The sequence below is a fragment of the Salarias fasciatus genome, chromosome 18, assembly GCF_902148845.1.
Source record: "Salarias fasciatus chromosome 18, fSalaFa1.1, whole genome shotgun sequence".
NCBI lineage: Eukaryota > Metazoa > Chordata > Actinopteri > Blenniiformes > Blenniidae > Salarias > Salarias fasciatus.
In genome coordinates, this window is record NC_043762.1 from 3220442 (window position 1) to 3236708 (window position 16267).

Below are 16267 nucleotides of genomic sequence, written 5' to 3' on the forward strand. Positions count from 1 at the left end.
AACACAGCAAAGATGGGATTATTTGCTCATTAGAGCAGATAGAGATACAGCCATAGAGCCCGAATTGTTCAAAGGCAGCCATTAAATACACAGGATTACTTTTGCGGCAACACATCGTCAGTAGGTTAAAACTAACCAGTTTCACCACGGTCTAATCCCAGCTGACGTTGATGATCATCATGGCGTTCCATGAATGCCTTTCCTGCCAGGATCTTGCACCCGCCGTGATGTGCTGTACTGTTTCAGGGGCCTCCTTGCACAGTCTGCACCTGGGGTCTTGTCTGGTGTGACACATCCCGGATACACCCCGGTCCGCCCTGCAGGACAGCAGGGGGGACAGAATGTCTCCTCGGTATTTGCCACATTTGATGCTCACCTCTGCCACTGGCTTCCAGTTAGCTTCGCGATTTGTCTTCCATAGCCTCATTGAGTTTTCCAGGAAGGTTCTCAGTGCCTTGTTGACGTTGTACAGTTTCAGGTATTCCAGTATCCATTTGAGCGGCATTGAGTCACAGGTTTTCTTTTAATCAATCCAGGCAGTGCACAGGTTGGTGTTTCTGGTCTTACAGTCTTGTGCAATTGCCCTGTCAACCAGTAACTGGTGCTTAGATGTCTGCTTTTGTGATGACTACTGGTTCTTTTTCTGGCAGGTTGCAGTGTTCTGCTTGCAGGTCTGCCAGCCACGGTCCATTAGTGTTCTCTGGCATTTGTTTCTCCCAGATGCTCTTCCAGTATTGCTCAGTCTCCACCCTGGGTGGGTCTGCTGTGGTCTTACTGCCCTGCCATTGACCTTTGCTGGGTTGTTGGCGAACATTGTGTTTATTCTCTTGGCTTCCACTTCTCCTGCGTATCTCTTTAAGTGGGTAGCTAGTGAGTCTTTGCTTAGCAGTCTGCAGTGCCTCGGCTGTGGACAGCTTGCTGTATTTCTTGGGCAGTTCCTTAAGCTCCACAGCTCTGTTCAGTTCTGTCAGGAGACTAACTTCTCTCTGTGTTGCCTTGATTTTTTGCCTTCTTTTCCATGGATGCTCTGACTTCTGGCTACTCATGCTGTTCATCTTGTAGCCAAGCATCTCCAGGATGACTGATGCCGTACTGTAGATGAGTTGGTTGGTCTCTGTGATGTTCTCGGTAGGGATACTTAGCCGTGCTTTGTTTACATCATCCAGTAGATATATTTCTGGTACTTTGTTCTTTAGCCTTGGCAAGCAGGAGGTAGATATGTTCCCCCAGGACATCATGATCTTCTCTTTCAGGTCAGCCACTCTCCACTTGAGCGGTTCTTCTATTGGGGCTTGGTAGCCAATCTTGCCATTTGGGGGTGATGCTGAAATTACCTCCATACTGACCTGATGTCCTGACTCCTTGCCGTAGCATATTTGCACTGTGGATGAGGCACTCTGTACCCCATTAATCTCCAACTGTAACAGTAATTTCCTCTTTCGAATATTCGAACACTAGTTGTTTCTTACTCAGTTTCGATGTAGGGTTTCTGACCGACCATTAATTCGTCCCACATTCTCTGCATATACCCCATTTCACTGGGTTTGCTCTGACAGCAGAACTCCATCAATGCCTTGTTTGCTGATCTTGTCCGTACTCATCTTTTTGTTCCAATAGCCAGGAAGGTGCCCTGGTTCCACAAGACCTGATGAGAACCCTGTTAAGCCAGGCAACGTTCGAGCCGGCGTGACTCTATCGGTGTAGCGCTCATTGTTGAGTTACAGGCATTCAGTGCAAAGGGCCTTGCCCAAGGGTCAACACACTCTGGTCATTAACCCCTCCCACCTCGGTGTCGCTCAACATACTCAGACATGAGACATATCATTAATAACAATTTATTCATATATATATATATATATATATATGCTTTTTAGGTTTTTTTGTTTTTTTTTTACAAAAATACAAAGACTTTGCTCTATACAAATAAATATATCAAGAAAACCATGAAAACTGTACACAGTCTGTGCTTCACAACAGGCTCAACCTTTGTAAAAGACCATAGGAATAATTTATTTTATACAGATTCATAAGTTAGAAAACCACACAAACGTCTGTGGCCTGACTGCTGGTCAGTGATTGGATTGGTACATTCATGCCTTCATTTCCAGTCAACGTCAGGCTCTCAAACCCGAAAAAGAAAGTAAATACTGTTGAGACGAGATGGCAGAAGTAGTGTCTTTGAGTGTGCGTTTCTCTGTCAAGACAGATTTCTTTAGAGCTTTGTAACGAGACCCTCGGCCATCATCTCTGTTCTGACTTCCTCAGTTAGGACTTAAACGCTTCCAGGGCCAAAGCGATGATCCTCGGCACGCTGCGGTAAAACGACTCGTTCTCCAGGCCCACCAGGCTGTAAAAGGTCAAAGGACGGCCCCCCACCACGGCTCGGACCCTTGCTTGGTACAGCCCCCGCTCATTCTTGGAGCTCAGATCAACTAAAACCTGCAGAAAAACAGGTGGAGTGAGTCAGGAAAATCCATCAGTCCACCAATTCATTGATTAAACCTGTGAAGGGGAAGTGACCAGAAGTTTTCCAGATGTTTTCAACACTTTCCTCTGAAACTGTGAAACTAAACAAGATGAATTCATTGAACATAAGGATGGGAGATTTTTTAAATTTCAGTTAGAATGATTAAAATGGGCAAAACTTCCCTAAAATTAAAAAGACATTTTCAGTCTTGGAATATTCTTCAACAACAGCCATATTTTCTTACGTCCTAGCATTTTGATAGCTGCCCTGTGGATGTCGAACCTGTCTGTTTTCAGGTTTTTACCTCTTGGAAAGTCATCTGCAGGTTTCTACTGGGGACGTTGAGGATCCAGCTGTACGAGTCTCTGACCTGGCTGACTTGCTGTGAAGACTCTTTCACTCCAGGACAAACTAAAGGGAAAAAGACAGCAGTTCAAATAACAGTTTCTGCACTGATTTGTTTGAGGAAACAGGACGTGCACATACTTTTCCCCGCAGGGATCTGCCGCTTGTGCAGAAGGCTCCTGTATCTTCTGTGTTTCTCAGCATGTTGCGGATCGACCGTCTCTGTGTGAACGCTCTCTGCAGTCGACTGTACTGTCAGCGGTAATTGTGAAGATCTGGACTCCGTTCCGCCTCCTTCCTCAATGAAGGTAAAATCCTTGGATGTGTCGCTCCACGTTTCATCAGGAGGAGCGTCCAGGCTGGATGTGGGGTCAGTCTGTGGAGCTGCTCCTGGACTGGGCTCCTCCTCCATCCTGAGTGTGTGGAGTTCACTGATCAGGGCTGTGAGGAGAGACCAGGGCTCCCTGGACCGCTGCGATGACGGGGACGGCTCGCCATGGCCTGCTGGGCCGCCGGAAAGACCTGGACTGATGGAAGTGTCCTCCTGGAGGTAGACGGGCTCCAAGTGCAGGATCGGAGGAGCAGCTCTGGAGTCCAGCTTGGAAAGCAGAGCTGAGATAACAGATCGATATTCTGCCTCCAGCTGCTCTACAGACGAGTCTTGTGCCTGGAGGCGACATGTAAAACACACAGTCAGAGATGACCTTCACAAATTCTCACTACATCAAACCGGAACACTGTTTAAATAACCACAAAAACTGGTGCAGGAGCCGTAAAATACTGGAAGTTTCCAAAGTATCAAAGTATTAAACTGAATCTGAGTACATTTTAAATGTTTTAAAGATAAAGTGAACATCAGTTAACAGGTCTGGGAAATGTCTTTTAACAATACAATTCAATTTTGTTTTTTAAAGACTGAGTCTAAAAAGTCAAAAACAGTGATACATTTCTTCAAATATTCATTATCAACACCCAAAAATATAAAATATAAAATATTTAAATTCTTAGGTTTCAAAGAGTATTAGATTATCCTGTAAAGAGTTAAAGCTTTTATTTTGCTCAGAGTTGTTCGGGACGAAAGTATTTGTACGTCCTGACATCAGTGGTATCACACTTTTTACTCTTATTTTTGGAATTTCAATGAACATGTCTGTGCTTTTTACTCATTATAGTCTTAATAAAGGCCCATTACTTTTTTCTAAACTCCATGGATGATTCAAGTTACATTACTAATTGTTAATTCCCACAAAATCCTGTTGTTTTTTTTAAAGTTCACTTAAAAGTTAAGTTAAAAAAGAATTCATAGCATTTTATAGAAAGTTGAACAGAGTGTGGGCTGCACGGTGGCGCAGTGGTTAGCGCTCTTGCCTCACAGCAAGAAGGTCTTGGGTTCAAATACTGGCCGGGGCTCAGGGCCTTTCTGTGTGGAGTTTGCATGTTCTCCCCGTGTGTGCGTGGGTTCCCTCCGGGTACTCTGGCTTCCTCCCACAGTCCAAAAACATGTGTGGTAGGTTAATTGATCACCTTAAATTGCCCCTAGGTGTGAATGGTTGTTTGTCTATATATGTCAGCCCTGCGACAGACGGGTGAACTGTCCAGGGTGTACCCCGCCTTCGCCCACAGCAGCTGGGATTGGATCCAGCCACCCGTGACCCCGAAAGGGCAGAAAATGAATGAATGAACAGAGTGTCGGGCTCAAAAATACGATGGAAGATGAATAATCATTTGAGTTTTTGGTCATTATTAAGGTCAGAACCTGTAATTTTTTGCTGTAATAAATTTGAATCGCTATCTTTATTTTTTACAGAAGTATCTGTGTGCCTTTTAAAGTTTGAAAAAACAGAAAGTAATAGTTTCACTATCACACAGGATCAGTATATCTGAACTCCTGAGCAGCCTACCTGTAAGAAAATGTTGTCCTCCTGTGTTTTTGGTGTGGAGGAGACATCTGTGGGCTGCTTTTCCATCTCATCAGAAATATTCTTCAGGTATTTTTCCCAGTCATCCACTGAGGCTCCCACGTCTCTGAATAGGGTGGGGAGAGCTGGAGAAGCCTCCACAGCGCCGCCTAGCTGCTCTACAAGTAAGAAAACATCGGTCACGACCACAACAGCTCTGAATGAAGCAGCGGCTTGCTATCAGTTCCTCAGGATCTATTCTCATGTGTGGTGTACCTTTAATCTGCGTGAGACGCTGACTCAGGCCCACGTCCCGCCGCTCTCTGCTGTGAGCGAAAGCTGTACTGTAGATGTGCTCCACCAGCTGAGGCAGAGTCTGGGTGAAGAAGGTCAGGTCCACCTTGTCCCTGATGTAGTCTTCGGCCCTCTGGAGCAAATCCAGCAGGGTCTGCAGGAACGAGTGCAACTCTGAGCGACAGGGAGGAAACAGGAAATGAGAACCGCTAATTTTTAAAAGTAATAGACTGTTTTTTTAGGAAGGGGACTCACGACATTTCTTGAAGCGGGTGAGGCATTTCTCCTCGGCCATGAGCCTGCAGGCGCTGGAGGACTGGGTCGGAGGACAGGTCAGGGTGTAGAAGCGGCACAGAGAACTGAACTCGGACTTCTGGTCCTCCTCTGTCATCTCGGTGGTCTTCAGCAGCTCCGGACATGTTGGCTCCCGGCTTCCAAACGACTCTAAGAAGGAGAGGGTGATTCACAGATGAGTCACTCTTTCAGTCGAATGCCTAGTAAGCGTGCTTCTCCAATGTTTGGAGCTCACTTTGTATCTCGGCCTGAATCCAGTCGGAGAAAGTGGACACTCGTGTGTAGACCCCGGGCTTTCCTTTCTCCCCACAGCCGTTTCCCCACGAGATGATGCCGTAGAGCTGGAACCGGCCAGAAACCCGGTCCTGGTACAGCAGAGGTCCGCCAGAGTCTCCCTGCAAGTGGAAAGTTTGAAAATGTCTTTTTACAGTGTTGTTCTCACATCCAACCTGAAAGATGTACGTTTTGTTGTTGCTTCACCCACCTGACAGGAGTCAATGCCCCCAGAGAGATATCCAGCACAAAACATGGTGTTGACAACCAGTTCTTTACCGAAGATGCTCTTACAGGTGCTCTGAGATAACAGAGGCACCTTGGCCTCCATCACAGCGTCAGCAAATGGGCCTTCTGAAAGAAGAAACACACGGAGTCAATCGTTTATACAATGCAATGCCACTCTGTTTAATCTGTTCCATTTGCAACAGAAAATCCATTTGTCCAAACTCTTTATGGATATTTCATTGGTGAGATGTTGGAATTCTCCGCTCGTCCTAGTTTGTCTATAACAAACACCATGTTCAAATAACATAGATGCTCAGAGGTGAACTTGGTGCATCCTCGGGTTTCAGAGCTCCTCGGGTCTCAGGTCGCATGAGGTGCCGAGCTTCATTTGATTGCCGCCTGCTGGTGAGTTATGTCATGGGGAAAACTAAGGTCAGACCCAGCAGACCCAAGCACACAGTGAGGGTATGCTGGGAAAGACTAGCAGAGGACTCAGGAGACTCCGAACTCGGTCAACAGGTTTTGGCGGGCTGAAAAGGCCTCAACTGGAATGGCTGCAAGATCAAAATCAGTAATATGGAAGAAGTTCTGAACAACAATGGACTGAGACTTTCAGTTGGTCTCAGACATTGTGAGGTACCATCAGGAGAGGTATATTTCAAGCTATGGTCAGCAAGAGCTCAGCATCCTTTGACCACCTGGCTGCAGGTGAAAAGAAGATTTTGAGGAACTCCTGAATCCAACATGCTTCCCTTATAGGAGGCGTGGCCTGAGGCTTTGGGAGTATCATCGTCCAATTCCCTGGTGCAGTTAGAAAAGGCTGAAGGAGTGGATGGGATACGCCCGGAGGTGCTGAAGGTCTTGGGTACTGTGGAGCTGTCCTGGTTGGGTACTGTACCTTCAGACTAGTAGACTGAGGTGGTGGTCTCCATTTTCAAAAAGGGGGACCAGCGAGTGCTTGAAAAGTTAATGGGGTTTCACACGTCTCAGCATCATGTGTGGGGGTGTGGGGTGGCATCTCTGCTTATTGTGGACGATGCTGTCTTCCTGCCACCATCACATGAGGGCTTCCAGCCTTCACTGGAACAGTTCAGAGTGTGAAATACCTGGGATGCTGATCAACACCTCCACATTCTCTCAGGGGAAAGGATGTCATGCCCTCTCCAGGTAGGGAGGGAACACCTTTACCAAGTGGAGTTTTCTCAAGGTCTTATAGAGGAGTGATGGTGAGGTGGTCAACAGATTTGAACAGACGTGGCAGTGGTACAGATACTGTACCGGACTGCTGTGGTGAAGAGGAGCTGGACAACAAAGCTCTCTTTTACTGGTCTGTCAACATCTGAACCCTCACCTCTGAAATGAACTTTGGATCATCTCCACCCTCACCTCTGGTCATGAATTTTGGGTCATGACAATGGGACTGAAGATAGAGGTGGCTGAAGTGAGTTTTCTCCGCAGGGTGGTGGATGTCTCTCTGGGTAACAGAGTGAGGAGTTCATCCATCAGGAGATACTCAAAGTGGAGCTGCTCCTCCTCCTCACCGAGAGGAACCAGCTGAGGAGGTTCATCTGATCAGGACAGCCCCTGTTCTCCTCCCATGAGAGGTTTACCAGGCTGACCCGACCGGGAGGAGGCCCTGAGGCCGGTCCAGGAGACCAACAGGAGAGATTTTATGTCTGGTTTGGTGTGGGAGCAGCTTGAGGCCCCTCCAGAAGAGTCGGAGGAAGTTGTGGGACAGAGGTGTCTGGATTTGTTTGCTGTCTGTGCCGCTACCACAAGCCCATACAGACTAAGAGGGGATGAAGATGGACAATGGAAGGACATTCAAATTTTGTGTTTCCCTTTTGCATAATATGAATATAATGATTTATAAGACATTAAGAACCTTTCTCAGGAGATTAGTGATGAAAAATAATTCTATGAAATCATTCTCTTTGTTTGTGCCAACCTTAAAAATATCGGATTATCCTTCTGAACAGCACTGCAGAAACTGTTTGGAGCTACGACCTGCTGATGGGAAATGACATCGATCTTCCACTCACCCTCGTAGAGGGACCCCCAGCCTGCCACCAGGCAGGGGCTCCCGGCGGGGGGCTCGGAGCCGGAGGGGAGGCACACCGGGGTGACGTGTTCGGACATCACCACGGGGTTCGTCAGCTCCACCAGCGCAATGTCGTTGTTCAGTGTCTTTGGATTGAACTGCAGAGAAGCAGAAGTGACAGTGAGCTGACGTCTGATGTAAGAGTGAGTGACGTGGGGAGACATATGGACCGACAATGCAACTCTTCTGGTTTTCCTTGTTATTTGCTACATTGTAAATAATTCCAATCACTAAAGGATCAAATATTTGATTTCTCTCTAAAATATATTTGTATATATCCCTATGTCTCCTTCTCTCCTCTATTCTGAACCAGACCAGCAGGAAGCCCATGTTGTAGTTGATGCCGTTGTAATAAAATTGAGCTGAATTGAGCTGAAGACCACTGCGATGGATTGTGTACCTTAGGGTGGGAAATGATGCGGTTCACTTTGAGAACCTGCTCATCAGGGTCAGTCTTCGTGATGTCGAACTCGCCCACAACGGCAGTCCAGGAACTTTCATCACGGCTGCTGGAGAAGCCACAGCAACAAAAAGGAAAAGTTAACAATCACTGTGAGGGCCAATGACGGTTTGAAGAATTAAAAGTTAATGTGCTGATATCGATTTAAAACAGTACATTTTAATACTAGAATGTCTCTGGGCTTTGTGCCGTAACACAACAGTCTTTTAACTATTTATTTTCATGTTCAACAGTTTAACTGTACAAAAGGCGAGTGTCGCACATCATGTGACCAACACATTTTGTAAAGAAGTAACACATTGTGTGTCATTTCAACCACCAAAAGCTCAGAATAAATAAAAGATTCCAGTCAAAGATATGGTGCTGCACTATCACTTGCCTTCGAAAACAGTGTGCAGCAGTGACCACCCATGAGCTGTCCACCAGGACGCCTCCACACATCATGGCCCCGTCCAGCTGCAGGTTGACCAGCCAGGGCCAGCTGCCCGGAGCGGCGGGAGAGCCCCCCACGATCCTGGAGCGAGGCTGCGTGATGTTCGGCACCGTGGATGACCTCTGACCACACACAGCTGCAACGGAGAGACACCGATGGTCCAGAAAAGCAGCGAAGCAGGGTGGGACTGCGGCGACCCTGTGAACATGTGTATCCTCTCACCCTGGGTGTGTGTCTGCATGGTGGGCTCCAGGTTCTGCATTGTGCTGAGCAGGCTGCACTGGAGGACCCGAGCGCTGCAGCTCTCCCCCATGATCCTGATGCAGCTCTCCGTGTCCAGCTCACCTGCTGGGCAGCGGTGCTGGTAGAAGGCGCAGGCCTGACTCAGAGCCCAGCTCCGCTCCGCCTCGCCTTCAAGCTTCTGAGCCTTCGAGATGACGTCGCAGCCGGGCTCCGCCTGGGCCGACGACGGAGAGGCTGACGGAGGGGAGGGGGACATTCTGGTGTCATGGACGAAGCAAGAAAAGCTTGCAGTGGTCGTACGTAGCGGCGATCCACTTACAGCAGGAGCCCGACAGCTGTCCACAGTTCTGAAACAGGCAGGGAACACACCCTCTGCAGCCAGCTTCAGCCCGGCTTCGCTCTGAAGACGCACGCTCAAGAGAGGACAGGGCGCTGGTCATGGCAGCTTCCAGGACCACGGTGCCACGATCAGACAGAGCTGCAGGAGAGGACGGAGAGCAACACGGAGACACCAGGAGAATTTAGACTGTTCACAAAACTAAAAGGGAAAACTGGAAGAGGGAGGAATGGTCAAGAAGAGACACACATGCAGGTTCTTTTTTTGACCCTGTAGGTTTTAGGGACTGGTTTAGAACGACATCCTCTGCTGTGGGAACGCTGTGTTAGCATGAAATGCTGCAGCTTTTTGGTATGTGTGCGAGCACCCCCCTTTTCTCTCATGCTTTGAGCTCATTGGCAGCATTTTGGGGTAGCGAGCTCACGCTCAGCGCGCTGGTGAGGCTTCAACAGACACACTTCAATCAGGCCGCCGGCCCTGCAGCCCCCCTCTGTGCCGCAACACATCACAGGATAGGCCACAAACAACAACAATGCTGATTGAAGACTTAATTAGAAGGCCAGGGCTGAGCAGGCAGAGGCTGGTGGGCAGGGTCCGGCCTCTGAGGGCACCGGCTGGCAGCCCCAGGGAGGCTGGGACCGACCGGCGCTCCAAAGGCACTGAATATGAAGTGTCTGCTGTCCTCACACAACCACAGAAATGTCTCTGAACGCAGAGCTCGGTGGCCAAGTTCAACCGGTACTTCTTCAGTAAATCGAGCAAACTAACAGAGCACGAGTTCAAACTGACCTCTGACAGTTTCAGCAGTCATTCAGCTTAGATGACAAAGGCTAATGTAACACTATTTTGTTCACATGAAGCATCGACTCTGTTCAGTATTTCAGTAGCATCATCATCAGTGTGACCAGATGTTTTCTCTACATAACGCTGAAAGCATCGCTGCAGGATCAGTGCTTACTACCAGAATTTTAGCTTCAGTGCATGAAATACTCAGTCAGCAAATGACAATTCTGCTTTTCTCCGCACCCACACTATCAAGTGAAGTAAAGAGTTTGGAGAAAGTACCTTTCAGTGAGCTCTGGGGCATCCTGTAGACCTCTCTACCTGCCGGGGCAGCCAGCAAGCAGTCCAGTCCCATCAGCAGCAGTGATATGAGCAGCAGCATGCTGTCAGAGCATCAGACCTCCGCTCGGTGACGACAGGCAGACCGGCAGGACGGACGCAAGACCAGCGCTGGGGGTGCAGAGACGCTGTGGTGGACGGTGGCGCGACGCAGCCTCTATCAGTCTCCCTCCTCCTGACTCTCTGGACTCGCTCCCACACTGTGCTGCAGGGCATCTGTCTGAAAGTTTACTTAGAGGAACAATGGGTGCCTGGAGCGCTCTCTGGTATATATAGAGTCCCCCGGGGGAACACCAGCATGAGGGAGGGGGAAGAGGATCGGAAAGAGGGAGGGGAGGGCGGAGGGAGAAATGCTCCCATGGCCAATACACAAACAGATGAATTCATTAAGATAGTGACAGCAAATCGGGTGCAACTTGCCAAGGCTGGACATTACAAAGAGGTTTGGTTCTATGAAAGGAGGCAGAGGGAGGGAGAGAGAGAAATACGGATAGGGAGGAGGGGGAAGCAGGGAGAGCAGAGAGATTGGCCGGGCGGCAAGAAAAGGGGTGTTGTTTGAATGAATTAATGTGAGAGAAAGAGGGAGAAAGTTATACAGATAAGGATATGTGCTGATGTGACACTGCAGTGGAGGAATGTGGAGGAGGGAGCGAGAGAGAGAGGAGTGAAGAGGAGCGTCCGAGCTGAAGAGTTGCAGCGTGAGCAGGAGACAGAGGGAAGTGTCTCTGGTTCTCTGTGCCCCTGAAAGAGGGCTTTGTCCCCGGCGTCCCTCTGAGGATGCCCACATCAAAGCCGTCCCCCGGGCATCACTTGGCTGCCGCTTCCATTGATCACTTTCAGTCTTTTATCCCCCCCATTAAAATATTGTCAGTTCACATCACTTTTGTCTTTCTCTGCTGAACTCTGCCTTTGTTACATAAAGATACAGTAAAAGACCGCTTATGAACGTGGCATATTTTCAAAGTCCAGACAAAATTCTGCAAAGAGCAGATCAGAACGGAAATATTTTGCATAGTTTTTTTTCCCCCTTATTTTAAACATGTGGTTGTTTCCTGCCACTTTAATGTCTGAAAGTGACACACAGATGAGATGAGAACCAAAAGTTCCCAACTGTCAGTTGGGGCACATCGAGTGAACTCCTGAGCATCAAGAAACACTTGAGGGCTTTATTGACGTGTTAATCCGTCACCGAGTTCTTTTAGATCTAATCAGTTCTCAAGGGGTTGAATGATGAACCCACACTTGATTGTCTGTGAAGGGGTCTGTCCATGAACTCCTCCATACGTAGAACTGGTTATCCTGCGCCATAAGACATCGGAAAGCAGCTAGTCTTATGTCTCAAGTACCAGTCTCCTGTGATAAAACACCTTCATGATAACTTGGAGCGGGTGAGTTCACAGAGAGCATTTGTTCTTGCCAAAAACGGCTTCTACTGGCCTCACATGAAAAGACATATAGAGGATTATGTGTTAAGAAATGCTCTTGAGTGTACACCCCAGAGCAACTTGAAAATCAACTTGCCCTTGTAACTAGTCTGTACAGACTATTTACACCTTGAAAAGAGTGAAGGGGGCTTTATTGACGTGTTTATTGAGAGTACATTTTCAGCTGTCACGCACCACTTCTCAAGGTTTGCATGGTTCTATTCATTCAAGGAGAAGTCAGGAGGGGCAGCAGCACAGTGGACTCACAATGACTGTGCCTTGATTTGGATTTAAAGAGAAACTCTACCATGATCAAGGACACCAGTTTGAAAATGATCTCTTCTGAAGACTTGGATAGCTCACTGGAGTGGGTCCCTCACACACTTCTCCATATAACCATCAATGCAATCTGTCTGAGCATTTCAACCACACAGTCCCACAGCTTTCACACAGTCTGGCAGACAAAGGAAAAACAGCCTGGAAAGAACGACTCTACTGGACTTGAGTCCACTGGTTATTCACCCCCACAGTCGACGCACTAGCTTGCCTGCTCGTCCTCTTTTTGGTCTAGCAGAGGACATCGATTCTCTGACCTTCTGGATATGCTGAGAAATGGCACAAAATTCTATCCGTCTATCGATCTGTCTCTCTGTCCCTCTGTGAGACTGATGGAAACAGAATGTTCAGTACACTGCCGGCAGCAGACGGGGCAGTGGTCACAGTCTGGATCTGGACACAGATAAAAGTCTGCGCCAACATCAAACCCAAGAGGAGGACGACAAATTGGAGTCAACTCTGAGCCAACTAACTGGCCGGGTGATAAAACGAGTATCAAAGAGAGCGGCCCTGCGCTGCCACAAGCCAGTTCACACCGACAGTATGTGTTAGTGTGTGAGTGTTTATGTTTCGGTCGCTGCAGCCTCGAGAGAAAACCTGCAAACAAACACCAGCTCCATGACAAAGACCGACTGATGGAGTTCTGCAGTCTTACATGTTGTTTTCACAGTTTAGTCAGAAATTTATAACATTTTAGCATGTTGTGTATCGTGTGTGTGATGTGTGTGTTGTAGCTGTTGTAGGTATTGTGCATCTTATGTATGTTGTGCATGTTGTTTGTGTGTGTGTGTGTGTGTGTGTGTGTGTGTGTGTGTGTGTGTGTGTGTTTATTGTCCATGTGGTGTGTGGTTTGCACGTGTGGTTTGCACTGTATGCATAGTGCATGCTGTGTATGTTGTTGAGTGTGTTGTTAATGTTGTTTCTGTGTTGTAGGCATCATGCCTGTTGTGTGTGTGTGTGTGTGTTGTCCGCATTGTGTGCATTATGTGTTGTGTCTTATTGTATTATTATATCATTTATTTAACCAGGTAAAGTCTCATTGAGATACAAAATCTCTTTTCCATTGACCTGGCAGAATTGTGCATGTGGGGTTTGTTGTGCATATTGTGCATGTTGTGTGTTGTATATGTTGTGCATGTTGTGTGTTCTGTATATTGTGCATGTTATGTTGTGTTTATTGTGCATGTTGTGCATGCTTTGTGCTGTTTGTTGTATATGATGTGTGTGTTGTTTTTGTTATGCACGTTGTGAGTTGTGTGTACATTGTGCATGTTGTGTGTTTGTTGTGTGTTGTGTGCATGTTGTGAGTGTTGCCCCCCTCCATGCACCCGTGCGGCACATTGACCCTGAGATCTGAGCGGTTGGAGCGGAGCAGAGTGGGAACAGCGTCCTGACAAACGGCGGCACTCTTTCATTCCTCCGTCAATCCATCAGTTCCTTTGAAGTCCTCTGATTAATTTGCTTCCCTCGTCTGTCCGCCGAGCCTGGAGCCGCCGCTTTCTTCCTCTGCCAGCATGTTTCTGTATCCATGACTGTCATGTCCCACCTCGTCCTTTCATGTAGCTGCCTTCACACTGTGGACTGTACGCTACATTTTTCAGAGAAAATGATCAAATATGGACTCAATGTAGACTTCATATTGTTTTGGACTTGTTTAAATCACAGCTTCAACACATCTGCAAGTCTTTCTGATTGTCAGAACTAAAAAAAGACAAAGCTTCTTTAAGTCTATGTGCTGAAAATCTTAAGTAAAAAGTTCCGGTTGCTGAGGAGTTTATGGAACTTTGGGTTTTTGTTTCTCGGAGTAGCTCGGTGTGCTGTGGTGCACATGCCACGACTACTCCACCACCTCGAACATGTAAAGGTCACGTTGATCCCACTGGACGCTTCTGGTAAAAACAGAGGTGTGTCATATAAAAAGAGGCAATACTGTCTGCAAGACTCTGAGGACTCTCACAAGGCTCCAGAGCAGGGATCCTCTACCCTGGTCCTCCAGGCCCAGTGTCAGCATGTGTTAACTCTCTCCCTGCTTCAGCACTCCTCAGTCCGGTGTTCATGTCTCCATCATGGTTCGAAAGAAGCTCAGTAAGGAGTCCTCATTGCAATCTGGGCCTCCAGGACCACGGTTTAGAAAACCTGCTCTAGAGCAGGGGTCTCCCGCCCTGTTCCTGGAGAGCCCTCATCCACCATGTTTTAGCTCTCTCCCTGCTTCAACACACCTGCTTGCTTTGGCAGGCTCATTACTGGGCTCTGCCCGGTGCTTGATGAGGACAGAATCATTAGATTCAGATGTGTTGAAGCAGGGAAAGAGCTAAAACATGCTGGATAGGGACTCCCCAGGAACAAGGTTGGATAACCCTGCTCTGGAGACATGAATCACTCTAAAGATCCAAAGGACTCTGAATACTCCAGAGACTAGAGACTTTAAAAACTCTTATGACTCATCAAATGAATCCAAAGGCTCTAAAGAGTCCAGAGTCCTTAAAGACGCTCAAGACTCTGAAGACTGTAAAGGAATTAAGTACTCAGAAGACTTTAAAGACTCTTCAGACTCTCCAGAAGCTCAGGCGACATGATGACTGGTTAGCATGTGACGAACCAGAGGCGTTCAGGAGCAGCTGTCTGGTGATTTCAGCCTCATTCATACTGCATCAGACTGTGTTTGAAAGCAGATCTGCTGGGCTGCAGAAATTCTGGTGTGTGTGCACAGGCTCGTCCATGGCAGGTTCCATAAAGAAACGCACAATGCACAGCGTAAACTCATCACAATGAGAACTTTAACAACAATCGTGTTGGATAACACCCAGGTATTGTGTTGTGTTCGCTTATGAAACCCATTTCTCCCATTGTCTAAAGCAGAAAACAATTGAAATCTAGGTCAGTGGGGTACGCAGGGGAGAAGAGGTTCCCAACATTTCAGCAGACAGACACTTGAACCCTCTGACAATAGTCAAGCAGAAGCAGCTCGTCTGCAAAGCCCTGCGTCGGGCCATTGTTGCTCATGTTGTTAATTAGATCTATTATGACCTCAACAACCACAATAACTGCCATTAAATGTGCATTAACCACCAACTGTTCAATAAGGCCAAATTCATTTAATGAAACAATAGTTTTAACCATTTTTATCACGTTTTACTTTGCTTTAAGTACGCAGCAAATGGGTTCTGATGGTTAACGGTACCGCAGGAATACTAAAGCTTCAAGTTAATCCACCTTTTTTTATCCAGTAAAGGGAGGAGAATCAGCTGATGGGCCTGATCTGCAGCGAAACACATGTTCATGTCCTCTTCACTCGTCCACCGCATGGCTGTTATCTTAACACCTGATGGTGCAAAACTACATGGAGCCGATGGTGATGGAGCTACATGGTGATAGAGCCGATCGCAGCTAACTTTAGGCAAGGACAGGTGAGGACAGGGACACCTGGACGGGTGAGGATGGGGACACCTGGGCAGGTGAAGACAGGTGAGGATAGGTGAGGACAGGGACGCCTGGACGGGTGAGGACAGATGAGGACAGGGACATCTGGAAGAGTGAGGACAGGTGAAGACAGGTAAAAGACAGGCGAGGACAGATCCACCTGAACAGGTCTCCAGTCCATGACAGGACAAACACACACACACACACACACACACACACTGACATTCACAACTGACTGAATCCTGGTTTACTGCATGTCTCCAGGTTTTTTTTTACATTGTTTGAGACTGTTGGGTGTAATTTGATATACTTTGATAATACATGTGGTAGAGTGAACTCTACACTTCTGACTGAGAACTTTATTCCAACAGTATATTTACTCATATTGAATTCAAGTCATGTAATGTTACTTGCATTAAAGGATACATTTCAGTATTGCTCTTTTGCAACTTCTACATTAAATAGTATTTTTGATTCTGTGTTTAACACCGTTTTGTATGTGCGTGCGTGTGTGTGTGTGTGCGTGTGCGTCTGGCTGCAAATAGATGTACAATAGAGTGAGCAGTCCTTTTTTTCAAATCTGTGTCCTATT

At 47.3% G+C, this 16267-nt stretch overlaps 1 protein-coding gene across 1 annotated transcript; it reads right to left on the minus strand.

Annotated features, from left to right (window-relative positions):
- Nucleotides 1-1919: 1919 nt before the first annotated feature.
- prss56 (serine protease 56) lies at nucleotides 1920-10701 on the minus strand. Its single transcript, XM_030114140.1, has 14 exons — nucleotides 10439-10701; nucleotides 9356-9514; nucleotides 9016-9270; nucleotides 8740-8929; nucleotides 8301-8409; nucleotides 7842-7998; nucleotides 5783-5925; nucleotides 5534-5693; nucleotides 5260-5448; nucleotides 4987-5178; nucleotides 4714-4889; nucleotides 2954-3479; nucleotides 2772-2878; nucleotides 1920-2439 (listed from the first exon to the last, which is right to left on the minus strand). Exons 1-14 carry the CDS (start codon nucleotides 10536-10538, stop codon nucleotides 2266-2268), a joined length of 2637 nt encoding a protein of 878 aa, XP_029970000.1. The 5' UTR covers nucleotides 10539-10701; the 3' UTR covers nucleotides 1920-2265.
- Nucleotides 10702-16267: the final 5566 nt, after the last annotated feature.

What these genes read in the sequence shown, in the direction of transcription:
- prss56 (XM_030114140.1), bottom strand. Translation starts at nt 10,538, where the DNA reads ATGCTGCTGCTCATATCACTGCTGCTGATGGGACTGGACTGCTTGCTG. An exon ending in GCCCCAGAGCTCACTGAAAG is followed by an intron (nt 9,515 to 10,438) that starts GTACTTTCTCCA and finishes CCTCTCCTGCAG; the next exon opens with CTCTGTCTGATCGTGGCACC. An exon ending in GGGGCATTGACTCCTGTCAG is followed by an intron (nt 5,694 to 5,782) that starts GTGGGTGAAGCA and finishes TTCCACTTGCAG; the next exon opens with GGAGACTCTGGCGGACCTCT.